The sequence below is a fragment of the Juglans regia genome, chromosome 1 (genome assembly GCF_001411555.2).
Source record: "Juglans regia cultivar Chandler chromosome 1, Walnut 2.0, whole genome shotgun sequence".
Classification (NCBI taxonomy): domain Eukaryota; kingdom Viridiplantae; phylum Streptophyta; class Magnoliopsida; order Fagales; family Juglandaceae; genus Juglans; species Juglans regia.
In genome coordinates, this window is record NC_049901.1 from 7,620,006 (window position 1) to 7,640,944 (window position 20,939).

A 20,939-nucleotide genomic window follows, 5' to 3' on the forward strand; every position below is an offset into this window, starting at 1 on the left:
GAAGAATATATATCTTCTATAAGAAAGGAAATCACGCGCCGTGTTTGGTATCTTTTGGATTTACGTGGGGAGGGTTGGATTCTCATTTCTCACTTCTCTTTAGGTTCCGGTGTAGTGTGGCGGTGGCGTCATCTGAAAATTCTCTGAAATAATATGTACATGTACTCCAAAAAAACCATTGTATTTTATGTTCTTAGATCCGTAAGGTTGGTTAAAAACAGTTAGTTAACGAAGATCTTTGTCCCCGAGTGGTTTTGATCTCATTCACTCTGCCAACCACTTTCTTTCTGACCCACCTTCACTTCCCGCGGAACACACATCCTCCTTCTTTGATGGGCAAGAAGCAGCACTTGGACTGGACCTCAAAGTCAATTGTTTCCTCCGGTAGCGAGAGGGTCTCTCTTTTGAATAAGGAGGTTTTGCTTTCTCTCTACTGGTTTTTTATCTTTCTTTATGGGTCATGTATCGGAGGGTCATGGTTGTTCATGTGTTGGAGGTTTTGCTACCATAGCCATACCAAGAACTTGGTTACATTTAATTTCTATATTCATTGACGACAATTTTTATCTTTCTTTTATTTCCCCAATGTCTTTGGGTACACTATTTCAAGAATTCTTTTCTATTGACATTGGTTGATTGAACTTACGTGGTTGGGTTGTTTGCTGCATGCGTAGGAAGATGTTATTCTGAAATTCTTGCGCTTTAGTTTGTTTTTAGCTTGCTCTTTATATTAATTCATTTTGTTTCTCTCGTTCAAATTTTTATTCCCATGCTTTGTGTACGTGTGTACATACCTCTATTTAGTAGGCCTTGATGAGTCTGCCTATTTTGAAAAGGATAATTATGAGTCTTTAATTGAGAGAAGATTATTAAGGTCCTTTTTAATTCGTCCTGAAAAAAGAGAGACTTCGCTTTGGTTCATGTAGGCAAAGAAGAAAGCAAACGAAGACCAATCCGCTGATGGTCTTGTGACAGACCTTGAGCACGGGGATGCAGTAGAGGTGATGGCTATTCATACTACTAAGCCTACAGTTCTATTTGCCTCTGATTCAAAGCATTTTTTGGCAAAAATTTAATGGTTGTGTTTTGGCAAATGCAGGCAGCAAATGTTGGATTCTGCAGAGTATTATCACTGGTAAATGGGGAAGTTTTTTATGATTTTGTAGAAATGAGTTAAAATATGTCTTAAGTAGTTGAAATCCTGCTGTTTTACAGGCAAAGCCCGATGCAGGGAAGCTAGTTGTTGCCACCATTGCCCTGTTGATCGCATCCACATCAAGTATTCTGATTGTATGTTGACTTGCCTATTGGTGGACATGCGCGGTCTTTCTCCTGTTTTTATCTTCTCCCCTTAGTTAGCATCTAACACGAATATAGGGAATGGCATATAATGAATGATTGTAAGAATGGTATGTAGTGAATGGATTGTTATCTTAACTGCCAAGTACCTTTTAGGATTGCTGCTGGCTCAACATGCCAAGCATCTTTTAGAATTGCTGTTTGCTCACCAGCACTGATTAGTGTGCTATTGGAACTTTATGCTCTATTGTGAATCCTGTATATGTTGGAGATTCAAGGAAAATGGAAAACTTGGTTTTTGATGAGGACAAAATCCTGATAGATATACCACATTTAATTACAAATAAATTTCACGATTGATCCGATGATATAGGTTAACATTTTGTGTATCATAATGTCAAAAATATCAAAGAGTTAGTTCTTAACTCCACCAAGTAAAAGCTTTCTAGTCAAAATCTTTTTCTTTCATGCAGGGCATCATTTGAAGATAGCCCTCTGTTGCTCTTTTTCATCAATCTCTTTTTTCTGACAAGTAACATCCGACTTTTTTTCAAATACACTCTTATGACATATCAAAAGTTACAATGAAAACTACACACTCCAAGTTCATTTGGATCTCCACTGACTGAACTTCTCCTTTTCCCCAATTTATGTCTGAACACATAGTTAGCAATTCTACCACATAATTTGAGTGGGAATTTACAAAACAGCAGCTTGTAATACCAATATAGAATCAAAGAATATGAAGTTAAGAAGCATGAAGGTTCTCTCCATAAATTAAGGTGGATCTGAACTAATTAGCTTCTGAAGCTTCCTTTGGCCCTCACTGGTGCATGAAAGATGAGTGCCAAGGAGCCTAGATAAGTGTTTTTCTGGATATACGAGACTTTGGCAAGCCTTTGCCATCTGCATAGACCTCTCTGTCTGAATGTTCTCCTCAATGCAGTATGGGGAATCTTGCTTCTCTTTTTCAATGGCCTTAATGTCTGATGCATCATGAATGTGGTTTTCAATCAGATGATTTTGAGACTTTCGATAATGGATCACCTAGATTTTCTGTGGGATTGCCCAAACACCAGTCTAGTTTGTTAGTACTGGCCTAGGAGTTTAAACAGCATTACTTCTATCTTGGGTGGTATTGCTCTGTCTTTTCCCGGATTACGGCCTCTGATTTTTTTTATAATGATAGTCTCAGTTACCAAGTGATGATAATCATTGATAGTTCCTTTTGCAACTGGATAGTAGCATGTTTTAGTGAAAGCTTTTGATCTGACTCCATTTTCTGATTAGCTGAAAGAGATAGGTCCACATAGAATATGGATCAAAAAGTTATAGAAAGTAAATTTCAGCATATAACTCAGTTTTCATTTTCTGATGAGCATGTAACTCCATTCCCTCAGTTTTCATTTCATTCCTTTTTTTTTTCCTAAAAAATATTATTATTCTTGTTGTGCAGCCAAAATATGGTGGTATGATAATAGACATTGTATCAAGAGAAATCAGAACTCCTGAACAGCAGTCAGAAGCTCTGGATGCTATCAAGGACACCATATTGGATATTGTGCTTATAGTGGTCGTTGGGTATGATACTCTCAAATTTACAGAAACGAGAAAAAAATAGTTTCTAGTAAAGATAAGTTGAAGGAATGTGTGTGCATGTGTGCGCGCGCGCGCGTGTGTGAGTGTCATCAATAAAATCCTTGTTTTACTGATAAAAAAAATGTACAATGTCCAATAAGTTGAAGGATGCTTTTCTAGAACAGAAGAAAAATAAGATCTCCATAGTTTCCAGCTCTTTTTTCCTTCCTAGGTAACAACATAAATTTCATGATTTGAAAGCGTTATTTTTAGTGAGACCTACTCTGTAGAGATTTTAGTCTGGAAACTCAACTTTCTTCAAACTAGAAATGACAAAAGCAAGAATTCTAACAACTTCTATTAAGGTAAGTTTAGTCTTTTCAACTTTCCCTTGCTTCGCTGTAACTTAAAGCTTAACACTGCAAATGCAATACAATCCAACATACTATTGATTCTACAAGATCTCCATCAAGTGTGTGTTTTAGCTACAATATGCTTCGTGCCAAAAGTGGATAATATCAAACATTTGCTTGAATTAGTTATATTGTGGCATGAGAATGATGACGTAGTGCATGATCTGCTTCAGAGTCTTCACCTTTAGATAAAAAAAAGGTATCTGCCTTTGAGGTAGATCCATCTAAATTTAAAAGATATGTTGAACCTTTACATGTGCTTGTGTGGGTAGATTCCTATCTGTGTATTAAATTTCACAGCCTATATTATCATTGTGTTGTTTGCTGTTAATTGACCATGGTCTTTTTAGTTCTCTGTGCACAGCACTTCGAGCATGGTTGTTTGCTTCTGCCAGTGAAAGGGTTGTAACTCGTGTGAGAAAGGATTTATTCAGTCACCTTATACATCAGGTTAGACCCATTAATCCTCAGAATTATAAAACATGGGACAGCTACTTGCGAGATATGAAAAGACCCAGAAACACACGTACTGCAAACTAATTTTTAAACCACTCTACTAATTAGTATATCGTTTTTTTTAATGCATTATGCAGCATAGATTTTAAAGTGAGACTAACTTATTTAGTGTGAGTTCCAAAGGTGGCAGGTTAAGCACTATAAGAAACAATGATAATTGATTTTAGAAAATGGTTACTAAGTAATCCTGTTGTCATCTTATTAGTATTGATGTGGAATCTAAAATCCCTTTGGCATGGTTGCTCCTACATGGTTCAACAGGAAATAGCATTCTTTGATGTTACTCGAACGGGGGAACTCCTAAGCCGGCTATCTGAAGACACACAGATCATAAAGAATGCTGCAACGACCAATCTTTCTGAGGCACTCCGAAATCTGACAACTGCATTAATTGGCATTGCCTTCATGTTCACATCTTCTTGGAAGTTAACATGTAATTGATTTTATTCGCTTGCAGTAATGCTCACTAGTCTAATAACCCTTTTGCTTATTGTATTCTTTTTTTTTTTTCCTGCTTAGTGTTGGCTTTGGCTGTAGTGCCAGTCATTTCAGTTGCTGTTCGAAAATTTGGGCGCTATCTTCGTGAACTTTCACATTCAACTCAAGCTGCAGCTGCAGTCGCTGCCTCAATTGCGGAGGTTTGTAAGCCATATGAACATTTATATGGTTATTTAATTATTTTGAACTGCTCTGTGCATGGTACTGGGAACCATGTGGTTTTCTATATTTTTAGTATTTTAATCCATAAATCCTTGCATTTAGAAAAAAAAAATTAAGTGGCAGAAAGGAAGTCTAACAGGTAGTTTTGAGGACTTTAGATTACGATTGATTATATGGCAAGGGGCAAAGGTTGGGGAGTAGAATATTTAAAAGCTTGCTATAATAAGGGGAAGAAAGAGTAAAGATTTGATTATGTTAAAGCACCAGAGAGTATCCTGGTTGAGGATTGAACTTTTAGGTCCACAAACCAATATAGAATAGCTGGGGTAAAGGATTTGTTGAAGAAGATGGGAAAAAAAAGGAAGAAAAAGGTTGTGACTCCGAAGAAGTTCTGTGCTGATTTGCTTGGATTCCTCGTGCTTCAGTTTTCCTAGGTCAATATGTTGATATTAAGTAGTTCCAGACATGCTTTTATAAGTAATATAAAATTTCGTTAAAAAAAATGGAACCAAGTACACTGGACATATAGAACAACCAAGTAAGTCATTATTAGGAATATTGTTAGTCAGTTTTTAATTCAAAAGTAATCCTTTTTCCTGAGCAATATTGACTCTTACTCTTAGGAATCTTTTGGGGCCATCCGAACGGTCAGATCTTTTGCTCAAGAAGCTTATGCAATTTTAAAATACTCAGAAAAGGTTGACGAGACGTTGAAGCTTGGTCTTAGACAAGCTGTGAGTTTCTTGACTAATTTTTGTCCCATCTTTCTCAGTCTCTCTTTGTCAAAGTTTCTGAGTTTTTCCTTTTCTACCACAGAGAGTAGTTGGTCTATTTTTTGGAGGACTAAATGCGGCATCCACATTATCTGTCATCGTAGTGGTGGTTTATGGAGCTTACTTGACAATAACAGGCTTCATGACTGCAGGCTCCCTTACATCCTTCATTCTTTACAGCCTTACAGGTACTTCCCTTCATTGTCAATAGCCTGCAAAATGGGACCTCAAGAGGCAGTGTTCAAGTTCAGTTTTCATTTTAGACAAAGTCATAATAAACTTTTAAAATTTTTAAGAACTGTGGACAAAAGTATAGATCTCCCATGGTAAAAGAATGTAGTAGATGCTTAAAATGTGATCAATTTCTGTACAGGATCACTGATTATGGGAAATAGCCTCTTAAGAGGCTTCAAGTTTGATGAATGTTGACACTTGACAGTTGACCTTGTTATTGTTCTGCTTTGAAATCGTGTTAATCATGTTATCTCATTATATGGTTATGTTAAATCAATCTTTGAAGGCAAAGCTAGCATGTTTTTGATATTGTTGTTTGGTTGCTTCTCTCTCTCTCTCTACAAAAGCTTTATAGCTGTTATAAATATACAAAATTGCTAAAATTCTCTGCCTGCAGTTGGATCCTCGGTATCCTCTTTATCAGGATTATATACAACAACAATGAAAGCTGCAGGAGCAAGCAGAAGAGTTTTTCAGCTCCTGGATCGTATCTCAGTTATGCCAAAATCCGGAGATAAGTGCCCCATGGGGTAAGTTGTAGTAAACCCCCTCTTGTTTTCATCCTTTTATCAAGATTGAACTTATATCTTTGTCAGTAATGTCAGTAATGTCAGTCCTCAATACTTAACCAAAAAAAATAAAAAGTGATGTCGGGTCCTTGATGGCAGAAACCCCGACGGAGATGTGGAATTAGATGATGTCTGGTTTGCTTACCCTTCTCGCCCAACTCATATGGTACTCAAGGTAATAAAACTCCTTAATCAGATTGTATTGTGAACTTGACGTAATGAGCATGATACTAAGAATTGATTTCTTGCAAATAGATTATTGCATCTGTTTCATGCATACTATGACAGTGAAATTGGCTTTATTGATCTAGCCCTTGCAGTCTTTACGATTAGGATGTGATAAAATGAAAAAAGATTAATAAATCGTAATACAAATGAATAATTAATTCTAAGATTCAATTTGGCTCTGCTTTGTTGCCCAGAAGCTCGGTTTGAACATGCTTAGCATAGTTCAAGACTTTAAGTGTTTCTAGAACTTTCTTCTCATGTCAAGTGCTTTGTTTCCCAGGCCTTAGTGTGTATAGAAATACTAAGCATGTAGGACTTCTAACAATTTTCCTTGTCGTTATGTCTCCAACCTTTGATTCAAGTGCAGGGTATAAGTTTAAAACTAAGGCCTGGTTCAAAAGTTGCTCTTGTTGGTCCAAGTGGTGGTGGAAAGGTAAATATCGTAGCTTCAGCATCTCTCTCTCTCTCTTATTTTTTTTCCTCTTGTGCCATTTGATATGTCGAGGAAGCGAATTTGCATTTGTTGATTGTTATAATTATTTATTATTTGTTGCAGACGACAATAGCCAACTTAATTGAGAGGTTCTATGACCCTCTCAAAGGAAAGATTTTGCTAAATGGGGTTCCACTAGTGGAAATATCACATGAATATCTTCATAAAATGGTAATTATAATTCTAAATATTTTCTGGTCGTACATTCAATTTTGTAGGATTTAGTTGTCTTGGCTCCCACTTTACCTACAGATATTTTGTGTAGTAACATTAAGACATCTCTTGTCCCATTGATTATGCTCTCCTTTTGTGGCGTCTAATAATTGTTTGATACCATTAGACCTGTGAGACTTATTTGACCCTTTTATTTCCTGTATTTTATGATATTACAGATCAGTATCGTCAGCCAGGAGCCTGTTCTTTTCAATTGTTCCGTGGAAGAAAACATTGCCTACGGGTTCAATGGAAGAGCTAGCAGTACCGAGATAGAAACTGTAGCTGTGAGTTTAATCTCTTTTTTATTTTTCTTTTCTCTTAGCAAATGAATGTCTTTGAATTTTATTCTCTCCATTTGTGAATTGTGATAAAGTGATAATTATTCCAGAAAATGGCCAACGCCCATGAATTCATAGAAAAGTTTCCTGAAAAGTATCAAACTGTTGTTGGAGAACGTGGATTGAGGCTGTCAGGTGGCCAGAAACAAAGAGTAGCAATTGCCAGAGCGCTATTAATGAATCCAAAAGTTTTGCTACTGGATGAAGCCACTAGTGCTCTAGATGCTGAAAGTGAATACCTTGTTCAGGTGAGATTGATAGATTTTAGCAATGTAGGGATTTGAAAAGCACCAAATTTGTTGTGCATCTAAGCTGATGATGACCTGTGCATTCCTGCCTAAATATCTATCTCAATTTTTAAAAGACCGACATTTCTTTTTAAACCATCTGGAGCTCCTCCACTTTCATCCTGCCCAACTATTACAAATAGAAAATAAAACCATCTAATTTTCTAATGTGTTCATTTGAACGACTGAACGACATTCTTGTGTGAATGTTTACTAGTCTCTCTCTGCTGGCCATTTTGACTCTCTTGGTCACACATAGCTATCACCCTCCGAGAGTGAAGAATCAAAAGAAAAACCAAACCCAAAATAAAGAATATCATCACCTTCATTTCTCTTTATAAAAAACTACATCCTTCGACAGGAATGCTTTGATATGCGAGTCCACATCAAGTCATTGTCATGGGACCAAGTCTACCACCTGATTCATCACCCTCCCCTGATAAGAGACTTCATAATTATTGCTACTTATTTCTAAAATGTTAGGTTCCATAGCATATACTGAGAAGCAGCATGTAGCAAGAATGATTTAAGAATGAGGGTTCAATTCATTCCTATTCATGCTAGAAGATGAGAAAAAGGGGGAGGGTGAGTGAAAGAAGAATCAAAGATAAAATTCAGATATACAGAATTTTCCTTATTTTGACTACCATGAAATTCTACTTCATTAATTTGTTAAACATATCAACTTACCTCTTCTCATGTTATATATAGGATGCCATGGATTCTCTGATGAGGGGAAGGACTGTTCTTGTCATAGCACACAGGCTTTCAACAGTCAAAAGTGCAGACAGTGTTGCTGTTATATCAGATGGTCAGATAGCTGAAAGTGGCGCCCACGAGGAGCTACTCAGCCAAGATGGAATTTACACTGCATTAGTGAGGAGACAATTACAAGCCCCAAGTACTGCACTGTAGTTTAAAATTGTAGATAAAACTACAGGCAGTAGGAATGAATCAAAATAATAGGTGAGGTCAAGTTGATTGAAATTCCAATGCTGGCTTCTCCTGCATGCTTATTGTGTAGATCGCGTAGATGAAGAAGTTCTTGGTCTCAAATTATTATCAAGTCCTCTTCCTACCTTGATCCTTTATTAGATGTACAAAAACCTTATTACTTCCCAATTGTTATGGAAGTGTTCACTATCCAGATTACCCAGAAACATTGTTGGTACAAAATCTTATTTTCTTTAAAATGATTTTGGAAAACTGGCGGCTCATGGTATCTTTAAATATGCCAATTTTTGCTTGGTTGGCAGACGGGTGATTTTCAACCCAAATGTGCCTCTGACCAATTGTTTGGATATTTTTTTAGGGATTTTGCTATATATAAACCATTATTCACTCCCACACTTCGCACCTGACAGCTTTTTTTTCTTTTCCATAGGGTGTGGAGTAGTGAATAGTAACTAATGAGAATGATTATTCATTTTTTAGTCTTTCTACTTACAAATGATAGACCTTTTGTGTTGATAACGTGGCAAAACCTATCTCAAATAAAAATTTTGAATTTTAAATTTGTTTAATCTTGGATATCAACGATGCGGAGACTAGGTAGGATTGGATCATAAATAGAGTTTTCCTAATTTTAATTCCCATTGTGTATCCTCTGCTGAATGGCAGACACACAAAAATTAGACTAATATTACTCAATTGTCTTTTTTATCATCATTCTCCCGTCATATCAAAATTTTGTATTAAATGATTGGAATATAAATTATTTGTTATGGTCCACTTGTGAATGTGAACTAATCACATGATATTACATTAGAGAATGTTGAAAGAAAAAAAAAATATAAATAAGATTTTTCTAAAAATTTAAGAAAAGGCTGGCTCTAGCTCTCAGAATATCAGGGCTAACATTTGATTTATGAACTTATCCATGGGGCTTCTTATATCTGGATTGTTTCTACCCTTACTACGAAAGGTAAACGGAGTGCGCACCGGAAGGGTTAGTAACTTAGTATTCTTTTTCAAAACACAACCAAAAATTAAGTAGTGCAATATTTTCCATGTGTGTATTAAGTATTAACTATATGATAGGGTCGATGCTTGACAAAATAATGGAGTTTGCTTGAGAGGCGTCATAGATCAATATCAGGATGACATAATAACCCCGGAGGTTGATGTCTATTTCAATTGGCTGCATTTCTAAATGTATCTCAGGTCTAAAACACAAGTTTGACTTTTCCAATAAGAAGATAAAATACCGAGAGCTAAACATTTTGAATTGACTTTGGGTGGAAAATGTACTCCAAAATTCCAAATGCAGCAGACAAGATGGGGTGAGTAGATCATGAATCAACAACTATGAATGAAAATTACAACCCATCAAAAATTTCGGCAGATTTAGGTTTAAGTTCCAAAAATACAAAAATGGGAATCACATTTCCATGATTCACCACCACACCAGTCTTCACTATCTCCTGCTAAAGATCTTTTGAACTAAATGGGTTGAGGAAATTCTTAACGAATCATCAAGCCTTGCATTGCCTGTGAGCCATCTTCAGTGATCCTGTTAGCTTGAATGGTGCTGATAACATTTGCAATGTTACCCTGGAAATAGAAACACGTCACCAATTAAGTGTCTTGTGCATATTCGGGACAGAATGACAACCTAGTCAGCATGAAATCCTGTGAGAAAGCACCAGCAGTGCAAACCCACACCTTAAAAAATGCTTCCCTTCAATGACAATACACTTTCTCTAAGATAACTAGGATTTTTCTTTAGTAGACAGCATCAAATTGATAGTTACTACATAACAATAAACCACAAACTTCTTTCATCGGGCAATTAAGTAGACGGAGCATATTTATTTCAAAGAAACTGTGGGAAGTTCTTTTTACCCGCCATGTAGCAAGCTTTGTTCCAAGTGTTTCCCACTGATGCTGCCCAAACACACGCTCAGTACAGCGGCTACACGTCAAACATTCTCAGTAAGAATACAAGAAATTGATGAGGGTTGTCAGCCAACTATAGACCATACATCAACAGCCAAGTACTGAAATCAGATTTTGCTATAATCAAAGCCAAATGAACCACACACAGATGGAGCTAAGAGTGCACCTCACAATCACAACTTGATTCATCTGGTCCATTTTACAGTCAATTAACTTGACTGTTATTGCCTTCACCACCCACAATTCCACCTCGTCATCATTGACCTGCAACATGGACCAATATAACGAAGGAGGAAAACCAAAACCAAAAAGAGAAGAAGTCAAAGAAATTTACTCCGAGTGTATCTCTGATAACAGCATAAGGAATCTGGCCAGAGTCATCAGAGGCAAGATCCACCAGTGACATCAACCGCATCTTTGTGATACAATCTTCATGGACAAGACCTAAACCATTGCAAGAAGCATTTTCCCAACAAAAACTTTAGTCATGTAAAGTTTAATAGAGCTAAACTCATTCTTTTTGACAAGTAAATGAAAATTTTAGTAATAAACTAAAAGAGGTGCAGCCTGGGTATACATAGGATATACAAGAGAAAAATGTAAGAATAAATGCAATGAGCGTGTAATGAACATATCGATTACTGAAAGTGTACCACAGCTTTTAAGCAAAGTAGAATTTGCAGCATGAAACTCCAAGTAGGCGTCAAGCCTCTGAGTCAGAAAAATTTTGAGAAGCTGATATACCAGTGCATATTTAGCATCCTTCTCCAACTGCCCTACAGCAGGCATATCTAGCAAGTCACACTGCAACGCAGCAATAAAGAGTCAATTCCATGACCTCCCAAGTCTCGAGGCTAAAGGATAGAAAGAATATGAAAGACATGCATATGTGTTTTTTTTTTTGATAAGTCAGAAAGATGTGCATATGTTGACGCATTTAAAAAACAAAAAAATTACATTGATGCCCAAAAATAAGGGATAAACATCCAAAGTTTTAATCAGATCCACCCAAAAGTAAGCATATCACAAAATTCAATTTTCTCCATCCAAGAACATGAAGTAAGAAAAACACCAAATGACAGCACTCCTGCAACCCTAGGAAGGCATCCCTAAGAAGATTTTTTACCCAATCAACCCATTAGACCTATGTACTGCTCACCACAATAAATGCATATTAGAATACAATCAAGTATTGTGTAAAGAGAACGAGCACATTTACTAATTATCCATTAATTTGAGAGGCCGGTGCCTTATCTCACACCGGGAATCTATCACATCACAAAGACACTCTAATGTTTATTTTATTTTTTTGATAAGTAAACAATTTTATTAATCAATGACTAGGCATAGCCAAATAGACACTCTAATGGTTATTTTAATTAATTACACAAGCAAAGTATTCATATCTTTTTTCATATGTAATACATAAAAAATACACAAATTCCCATTTCTTTGAAATCTGAAAGAACGATAAAGAGCTGAGCAGCATAGTAAATTCAAAGAACTCTCTTAAATTACTTAACTACCAGGAAGAAAAATATTAAGCATACTGATAGAGAAATTTATAAATAAATCATATTATGTTGATAAAACCTATAACCATACAAATAAGAGTATATGAGTATAGTAAGTAGCACATATACCCTCTTAATAAAGTATAAGTAATAATTCATTAAGAGTGCATGATACCTGAAACATGTCAGGAGCCTTCACAAACTCCACAATTGCACGTACAGCTTCCTCCTTGGCTTCACTCATTGTATATGCATCTTCACCAGAAAATGTTGCCAAGTATTTTACCAGGAATTTGAAAGAGTCCTTTGACAAGCTGGACTTATAAGGTAAAAAAAATACGCACAAAATTTAATTTAATACTGACGACTCCATCTTTTACTTCTCTAAGAAACCATGTTGCATTAATCAAGAAAAGACTAGTGATGACACAAATAGATGATGACACAAAAACTTGGATGCTAAGACTGCTTCCCATCTAACATATATAGAGAACTATTTCACTTTCATGTGTGACCCTTCCCCTAATACCTTTTATGTTCTTTCAAAACATTAGAGATGGTAAGAAAGAGCTCTCGCTGATCTGATATCCCGATATTCCACTCTTGGAGGAAGCTATCCATCTTTTTGAATGAAGGAACGATGTGTTCAGTGACTTTCCCATTGAATGCCAAAGTTAGGGCCTTCATGTAGACATGGAACTGACCGTGAGGATTCTCCAGTAGGTTGTACAGATTGAACAAGCTAGAGGGAGAAAGAAACAACTATAAGAGAGTGCCTTCAAAACTTTGCAAGCTAAGATAATAATAATAATTAAAAGTGACATTACATCTTTAACCGCAATGCAGGTTTATCATTTGGCTGTTGAATAATCTTCCCAGATATAACTTTCGCCATCTCAATCTCTTCATCTGAACTTTCAGACTTCGTAACAAGGTTGCAGATAACAGTGTAGATGCACTCAAGATCTGGGGAAGAAATCAACAAACAGCATTCTTGTCAATATGAATGATAAAAACAAAAAATTGCAAACTAAAAAGAAAGCAATATATTGTCAGAAGCTTAACCCTCACTAAATATTAGATAACAAGGTGAAGTTCAAACTGGGCAACACAAAATCTGCAGCATTGATCCAAAAAAAAAACTGTACTATAGTGTTTGCCTTCAAATGATGACAGACATATTCAAAATAAATCATCCTAAAGTAAAGTGCTAAGGAAATGGAGTGTATAATTCTAATAATAACCCCACAATAAGGGAAATGAACAAAATTCTGTACATTCAAGCATTATTGAAGAATCCAAAACATTTCTCTAGTAACAAAGTAAAAGGCAACGCATAATTTTGAGTGAATAAATTTGACAAGTTACATAGGGAAAAATCATCAGCACATATTACTTAATTAATTGCTATAGAGCTTGACACTTTTTCAGATAGATAATCCTACAGATCATTTTCAAGAAATTTAAAAATCATTGAACGGAGAGAATTGGCACCTTTCTCAGACACCTTTGAGAATATCAAGTCAGCAGAGGCGAGCATCAGTGAAGCCAACTCCAACCATTTGTTCGTTACCATATTTTCTTGGGCTTCAATGCAAAGTCTGGTAACTTGCGGCTCGGCAACCTAACCAACGACCAAGACTGGTAATTTTACGCACACAATAATCTTAACAAATACCAACAGATAAAAAGCAAGCGTGCAACGTAGCCATACCGGGGCTAGTCCAGGGATAAAAGAAACTTGACGTCCTATATCACAATTCCCTTTATATCCCATTTTTTCTCATTAATCAGATGTATTATAATCGAATTAATGAGTACAAAAAAAAAAAAATTCAGGGCCCCAGAAATCATAATATGTAAACGAAATTCTTCTGTCAAAATTGATACAAATTCTACATCATAAAAATTGCCTAAACGCAGGTAAACCAACAAAATAAACCAAGTTTTATGCGTAGTATTTGAGATGCACACGTATAGATTCGTATAGCTATGGCCATGTATGCATATAAGGATGGTGAAGGAGGAAGAGTGGTACCTCAGGGCTGGCGTCCGCCCAGGCGAGCTCGGAAGTGAATCGGACAACGGCGAGCGCCGGATCTTCTTCGGAGGTTGGGACCACAGTCGTCATTGTTGAAACCCTCTGCAACTGAAAAGAGTTGAAAAGCCTAATTTTTGCAGTAGAGAGGAGAACAGTAGAGAGGGAGAAACCCTAGATAGGATCAACGGGGGTGAGGTTTTGGCTGTTGGCGAAAATTTGGAAGTGTTATTACCCTTTTTAGGCTTTTTGTAAGCTACAGTAGACGGCTATTGCTCTCTCTAATTTGTTAATTATTTTTCATTCGAGTAATTCTTATACGCAGAATAAACATCACTTAATTACTTTAAAAAAAAGTGAGATTTAATATTAAAAAATTAATTTTTTTTATATAGGTCTCATATTTTATTCACTTCTTCAAAATAATTACGCGATAGTTATACAATTCACGATTACAAATATTTTTTTATCTTTTTACTCTACCTCTTCTTTTTCCCGTTAAAATTCCTCTATTTTTACCCCTTTTTTCTCCTTTTTTTTTAATTATTGTGTATAATAAATTGTTAAGAGTAATGTTATATACTACACTCTCATCCTATTTTCATCATACTATATAAGATGTGATACATTTATTATCATTGAATAATAAAAAAGTATGCAATAAATAATTATTTAATGGTGATAAATATGTCACATAATACTTAATATGATGAAAGTGAGATAATAATATGGTGGATAGAATTTACCAATTGTTAATTACTCCTCTTTGGCATTATGATTTATTTACAATGTTACACCAATAGATTTACATAAACTGCCATGCAATTGAATCAAATTAATTTGCTTTACACAATGCAATAAGTCATTCTAACGTTAAGTTTAAGTTGAATTGTGAATAATAATATTTTATAGATTTTATTGAGATAGATTTAACTTTTTAAAGTTAGGAATTTAACTTTATTGATTCTTGCAAAAGAAAGAAACTGGTGAAAATGATAAGGATGGGGAACACGTGGATCAAAGTTGTATTGTTATTTTAAACATCTACACTACGTATCATCCACGTAGCATATATAATTTGATTATTTATATTTATGTCAATGTGCTCAATTTATGTACATGTTAAGGGATCCATATGCGTGACAAGTTATATTTGGAACTCTATTTATGATGGTCTTCCAAAAGCTTACAGATGGTGATCATGTCTATTAATCAAATTGATTAAATTAGACCAATTTATGAAATCAAAAACATTTTAAGTAAATACATATTTTTTTTCATCATGAACATGTAAAGATGATAATGCTAGTCTTGATCGGAAAGAAAGTCTACTTCTTGAAGAAGGTTTGTACGACGGTACAACTATTGAGAATAAAGGCAGCAACTTGAGAAACAATACCCATTGGGGATAATATATAATTCCGCACTAAGTATGCGCGCAGTCTGGGCCAGTAGCCGTTGCAGTAGCTGTTTATTTGCTTGTTAAACTCCAAAAAATAGTACTCTTTGACATAGGTATCCAGGTAAAGCTTGTTGAAGAATCGAGTTGCATCCTCCAGATTCAACCAGTTATCTATAATCCCTTTCTCTAAGAGTATATTAACATCCTTGGCAGTGTTAATGAGGTTGTCAAAGAGTATAGCGTAAGAAGTGATCACGGGTCTGCAATCTGGTTGACACTGTTCGAAACATATAAGGTTTCGAAAGACAGTTTCTGTGGTTTCCTGAATCAATAGAGGTGGGATTTCTAGCACACCATTGTGAAATTTGATGTCCAGGATGTTACTTGACTTTACTCTCGTGAACGTGATTCCGGCCTCTTCCAAAATCCTTGCAGAAGGAAGTGGTTGCCACCCAAAAGTTTCACCCTCACTTCTTGTAGTTGTGAAAATCAGTGAATTCCTTAGTAGGTCAAGGATATGCTTGCTTTCATGGAGGTTCAGGTGCTCCAGACTCTTTTTCGAGGATAATGGTATTGATTGGAATATGCAATCGAAGAATTTAAGGGCAAGTTGAACCAGGGAAATGTTTGCAGGATGCAGGCTGGTCATGTGGAAGAGGCGCTCAAGCACAAACCAAGGCATTTGGTTTTCCAGCAAACACAAGTCATGGTAAAGAAGTTGGAGCATAAAAGACATGGTGAATACAGGGTCGTCCGTATCTCTAAGCCCCTTGTTTGTGTGTCTTCGGAACAACTCAATTATGAAGCAACCATCGAGTACCAAGATCTCCACAAATTCATTACTGGTATGGCCAATTGGTGGGGCATAACAACCACGAGCCTCCCCTTCAACCTCTGCAATGTATTTTATCATCTCACCTAGCTTTTGAGTCGGATTTGGAGATCTATTAATAAGGGCTTGAAGATACTTGAGTTTAACTTCTTCCGCGTCTTTCAGGCTTGCTTTGGCATGATGGAAGGGTCCAATTGAAAATGCATCCGGGATGTAAGCTTTCTCATTATGCCTTTTGAGTATTTGGGGGGTTTTGAAGATGCAGCACCGAGAAGACATGCTTGGACTTTGGGACATCTTACCTAGTAATGAAGATGTCAATGACCCAACATCGATTCCAACATGTAATTGAGACATTTTAAGATTTGTTTGCCTTTCCTTAATTTTGTACTAGCTGCCCCTGGCTGTCACTGTATTGATCTGTAACAAAAGAAACACAACCGCTTGAAAAGAGTGGAGAAAAGAAATTCATGTCCATAGATATAATTCTCTTCAAAGATAACAGCAAACAAACATTCTGATCAGATAACATGAAAGTAACAATAACAACATGAATGAAATGCATCATGACAACAAGTACTCTTTCAGATATGAAACTGAATTTCAAATATTAATTCCCAATGAAAACTTGTTCAAATGGCAACAAAATGACTTCCAAAATGTCAACCAAGTATACTACTATAGATAGTCAATTTGTAATGTACATACTGGTAGCTAGGCCTGGGTCTATAATTGCTTGCTTGGCCTGGTCTATAATTGTCAATCACCAAAACTACTTAGTCCTGCTTTCGGCAAGAAAAACCTATACATAAGATAAAGAATTGACAAGAAAATTTTAAATCTGTCTTTTGCAAGAGTAGCAGGAAAAGAAGAAACCAAATGAAATGGAAAAAAAACAGAGAGAAAATAAAAGAATTAGTTATAAATGTATACTAACACCTGCCGGAGCAAGACGTAGGGGAGATATTTGCTCAAGCCAAGCCAATATGGTTTCCCTTAATAATGCTATGCCTAGCAACAGCACTCTGTATATAAGCTTTGCAACATTAATATCACTACAAAAAAAAAAATTAGTATTTGGAATAGATTATTTGCGACAAGAATGACCATTTGGGACAATAACAGACTCATTTTAATAAATAATAATCATTTTCGCAGAAAATATCTAGCAACAATTAAAGTGATTATTAAAATGTTTAAGAGGAGAAGCCAATGAAGACGTTATTATTTGTATAAATGAATAAATCTATTTGAAAGCTTAGTCATGCATGGACACACTAATTAAATATATTATTAATATGAAAATCTATTTGACAGCCATTGAAAATGTTATTACTTTTGTGAGATCGCAGCATTTCTCTTTTATAAATGACTTGTCTCCAAAGTCATATTCCCTTACAATTAATTAACGTGGCTAAGAATGAAACCCTTATCTTTTAATTCAAAAGAAATAAGAATGAAGATGTGCACATCGATCGGCCTGTGCAGGTCATGATTTTGGAATCAGCAGAAGGTTGATTCCATTCCACGATCGATGATCATCCAGCCATCCTTTCAGATTAAACCATATATTTTTTATTCCATTTTCTTCCATTTCTTGAAAAAAAAAATATATATATATATATATATATATAATAAACTATGTATATTTTAGTTTCAATTTGATCTCATTCTTATCATTTTCTAAAATTAGATATTTAAATTGGGACAGAAAGAATACATTAATATGGTATTTATATAGCGGCCTTTTAGGTAATCTCTACGAGTAGTTAATTTCACATGATCGACAATAATAAATAAAGTAAAAGTAAAAGGGAACTTCGATCCGCAAGAATACATATATCCTTTGCTTCATTGAATTAAAAGACAGTTTCAAAGTATATATTCTCATCAATTCACTGTTTGCATGATAACGAAATAAAAAGGTAATTGCTCGATTACCAAGCAAAGGATCGAAAGATCCAGATCTTCTGATGATCTTAATACAGAAAGAGTTCACTATCTTACAAATAAAATGGTCATTGTCGGTCCAACTTACAAGTTCTATATGAGGTGCCTTAATTTCAGATTGGGCATGCAATGGGGGATCGGAGGACATATACAAAGAAAATTTATTTTCTTTATGTATATGTAATTAAAATACTTATACGATATAATTTAATTCAAAAGATAAATTTTAAATTTTATAAATTAAATCTTATCATTAAATGATATGAATAGTATCCTATACTTAAAAATAAAATAATTCATATATAAAACTACAAATAAAGAATCCGAGGTAAACATATATGATATGAATAGTATCCTCCGATTTCTCACATATATGCAATATGTGCAATGTTCCTTTTGTTAGATGCAAGCCGGCCATCAAAATATAATATTTTAGTATTATTTTTATTTTAAAATTTAAAATATTTGAATTGTCTATTAAATTTTTATATGAAAATTTAGAAAAATTGTAATGATAAGACGAGATGTTTTGTGTATCATTTTCTTTCGTTTGTCTCTTCTTCTACAAATCGAGTATGGTGAGGTTTTCTCCCCCATTTGCCACGCAAACTTCCATCGGCATCAGTGAAATCCAAACTGAGATTTTCATGAGTTGGATAAGCTGATTACGATCGAAGTCATGCTTTTGTTTGGACATGGAAATGCAATATTTCTCATGAATGCCGCCGACATGATTTTTAAGTTCGTTACATTTTATATATATCTGTCGTTTCTTCTGCATCGATCTTTAGTTTCCTTATTTTCCCCGTACTCTAAATGATCATTAGGAAGAAATGCTTGATAATTCGGTCTGTTACCACTGCGGAATGACGAACGTAGACAAATAGACGTCGACTTATTGTAATTTGTACATGAGTTTAGAGATCTATAAATAATTTTGTGCTCAAAGTCTTATTCATGGCAGGTTAACGAGTAATGATCATCTGTACGTTGATCAAGTCTTTGATCCAGACATGAGGCATGCAACCGAATAAAATTTGCTTTATTACACAACGCAAGAAGCCATTTTTAAGAGACATCATGATTTCATTAATGGTTTTAACCAAAAGAAAAACTGGTCATGAAAATGAAGGGAATTCATAGGTACTTAGAAGCCAAATTAACTACACATGATGACACACATGACTATGGTCTCGATCGAGTAGTATGTGATCAGGAGGAGTCTAGCTAGCTAGTTGGAAAGGAAGTGAGATCACTTCTTGACGATGGAACACACAGCCTGTATGATGCCGCAAAGATTGAGGACAACTGCAGCAATTTGAGAACTGATACCCATTGGGGTGTACAAATAATTGCGCACCAAAAAAGTGCGTAATTTGGGCCAAGGGTTGCGGCAATGTAAGTTGATCTCCTGGGATAGTTGGAAATAGAAGTACCCTTTGACATAGGTATCCACGTAAAGCTTGTTGAAGAATTGAGTTGCATCCTCCAGATTCAACCAGTTATGTATAATCCCATTCTCTATGAGTATATTAACATCCTTGGCAGTTTTAATGAGGTTGTTGAAGAGTATGGCGTAAGAAGTGATCACGGGTCTGCAACCTGGTAGACACTGTTCGTAACTGATTAGGTTTCGAAACACAACTTCTGTGGTTTCCTGAATCAATAATGGTGGGATTTCTAGTACATGATCATTGCGTAATTGGATGTCCAGGATGGAACTAGATTTTACTCTCTGGAACTTGATTCCACCCTCTTCCAGAATCCTTGCAGAAGGAATTGGCTGCAACCCGAAAGTGCCGCCTACGCCTAGTCCTGTTGATTTCCAAATCAGTAAATTCCTCAACAAATCAAGAATATGCTTGTTTCCATTGGGCCAGTCCTCAGGTTTATCCGTGTGTAGAGGTTCTGATTGGAATGTTGTAGCAAAGAACTAATTAAGGGCAAGTGCAACGAGGGGTGGGCTTCTATAGCGGCCACTGGCGCTGGTCATGACGAACAGGCGCTCAAGCACCAGCCAAGGTATTTGGTTTTCCAGCAAACACAGGTCATGGCGTAGAAGCTGAAACATACAAGACATGTTAAATACAGGGTCTTCCGAATCTCTGAGCTCTTGATGAGCGTGTCTTAGGAACAGCTCGATAATGAAGCAGCCATCGAGTACCAAGATTTTCACAAACTCATTTTCATTGGGAAGGAAAGCTTGCGGGGCGTAACACTCACGAGCCTCCCTTTCAATCTCCCCAATGCCTTTTATTATCTCATCCAACTTTTGTTCTGGATTTGGAGATGATGATCTACGAATGAGGGCTTGGAGATACTTGACTTTAACTTTTTCTGTGGCTTTTAGGCTCTGGTCGGTACGGTGAAAAGGTCCAATTGAAAATGCATCGGGGGCATAAGCTTTTTCATTATGCCTTCTGAGTATTTTTGGGGTTAAGAAGATGCAGCATCTAGGAGGCATGTTTAGATTGGGGCCCTCCATCATATTTAGTAATGAAGATGACAATGACACTACATCTATTGCAACATGTTGCCTTCTTTCCCCTGCCATCACGATTTTCTTTGCTTTCTCTTTCTTGGCCTAGAGTTCAGTTCATGTATCGGTTTCCTGTAGAAAAGAACCCCACCAACTTATAAAACAGGCAACAGAAGGATGACTTCCAGAGTGTCAACCAAAATAACATATATATATATAGAT

General features: G+C 35.8%; 4 protein-coding genes across 5 annotated transcripts; 1 reads left to right on the plus strand and 3 right to left on the minus strand.

The window, feature by feature from the left end:
- The first annotated feature begins 39 nt into the window (after positions 1-39).
- LOC108988197 (ABC transporter B family member 27-like) lies at positions 40-8,555 on the plus strand. The gene is made up of 17 exons (XM_018961358.2): positions 40-416; positions 927-1,001; positions 1,100-1,135; positions 1,216-1,290; positions 2,756-2,880; positions 3,641-3,740; positions 4,068-4,239; positions 4,326-4,444; positions 5,090-5,200; positions 5,283-5,427; positions 5,871-6,003; positions 6,142-6,217; positions 6,638-6,703; positions 6,827-6,934; positions 7,156-7,263; positions 7,368-7,565; positions 8,316-8,555. Exons 1-17 carry the CDS (start codon positions 333-335, stop codon positions 8,517-8,519), a joined length of 1,935 nt encoding a protein of 644 aa, XP_018816903.1. The 5' UTR covers positions 40-332; the 3' UTR covers positions 8,520-8,555.
- Positions 8,556-9,798: 1,243 nt separating this feature from the next.
- LOC108988218 (eukaryotic translation initiation factor 3 subunit M-like) lies at positions 9,799-14,342 on the minus strand. Its single transcript, XM_018961401.2, has 10 exons — positions 14,055-14,342; positions 13,511-13,640; positions 12,844-12,982; positions 12,546-12,758; positions 12,192-12,330; positions 11,156-11,306; positions 10,837-10,946; positions 10,669-10,766; positions 10,449-10,518; positions 9,799-10,157 (listed from the first exon to the last, which is right to left on the minus strand). The coding sequence occupies exons 1-10, from the start codon at positions 14,145-14,147 to the stop codon at positions 10,068-10,070; spliced, it is 1,233 nt and encodes a 410-aa protein (XP_018816946.1). The 5' UTR covers positions 14,148-14,342; the 3' UTR covers positions 9,799-10,067.
- A 963-nt stretch (positions 14,343-15,305) lies between these two features.
- Positions 15,306-17,293, minus strand: LOC108988178 (UPF0481 protein At3g47200-like). 2 transcript variants are annotated; one of them, XM_035683201.1, is made up of 3 exons: positions 17,228-17,293; positions 16,997-17,090; positions 15,306-16,708 (listed from the first exon to the last, which is right to left on the minus strand). In XM_035683201.1, the coding sequence occupies exon 3, from the start codon at positions 16,643-16,645 to the stop codon at positions 15,383-15,385; it is 1,263 nt and encodes a 420-aa protein (XP_035539094.1). In that variant the 5' UTR covers positions 16,646-16,708; positions 16,997-17,090; positions 17,228-17,293; the 3' UTR covers positions 15,306-15,382. The 2 variants fall into 2 exon arrangements, with proteins under 2 accessions (XP_035539094.1, XP_035539096.1); XM_035683203.1 differs by lacking the exon at positions 16,997-17,090 and having other exon boundaries at positions 17,226-17,272.
- A 2,197-nt stretch (positions 17,294-19,490) lies between these two features.
- LOC108987971 lies at positions 19,491-20,792 on the minus strand. Its single transcript, XM_018961052.1, has 3 exons — positions 20,403-20,792; positions 20,219-20,300; positions 19,491-20,053 (listed from the first exon to the last, which is right to left on the minus strand). Exons 1-3 carry the CDS (start codon positions 20,790-20,792, stop codon positions 19,491-19,493), a joined length of 1,035 nt encoding a protein of 344 aa, XP_018816597.1.
- Between the last annotated feature and the right edge of the window lie 147 nt (positions 20,793-20,939).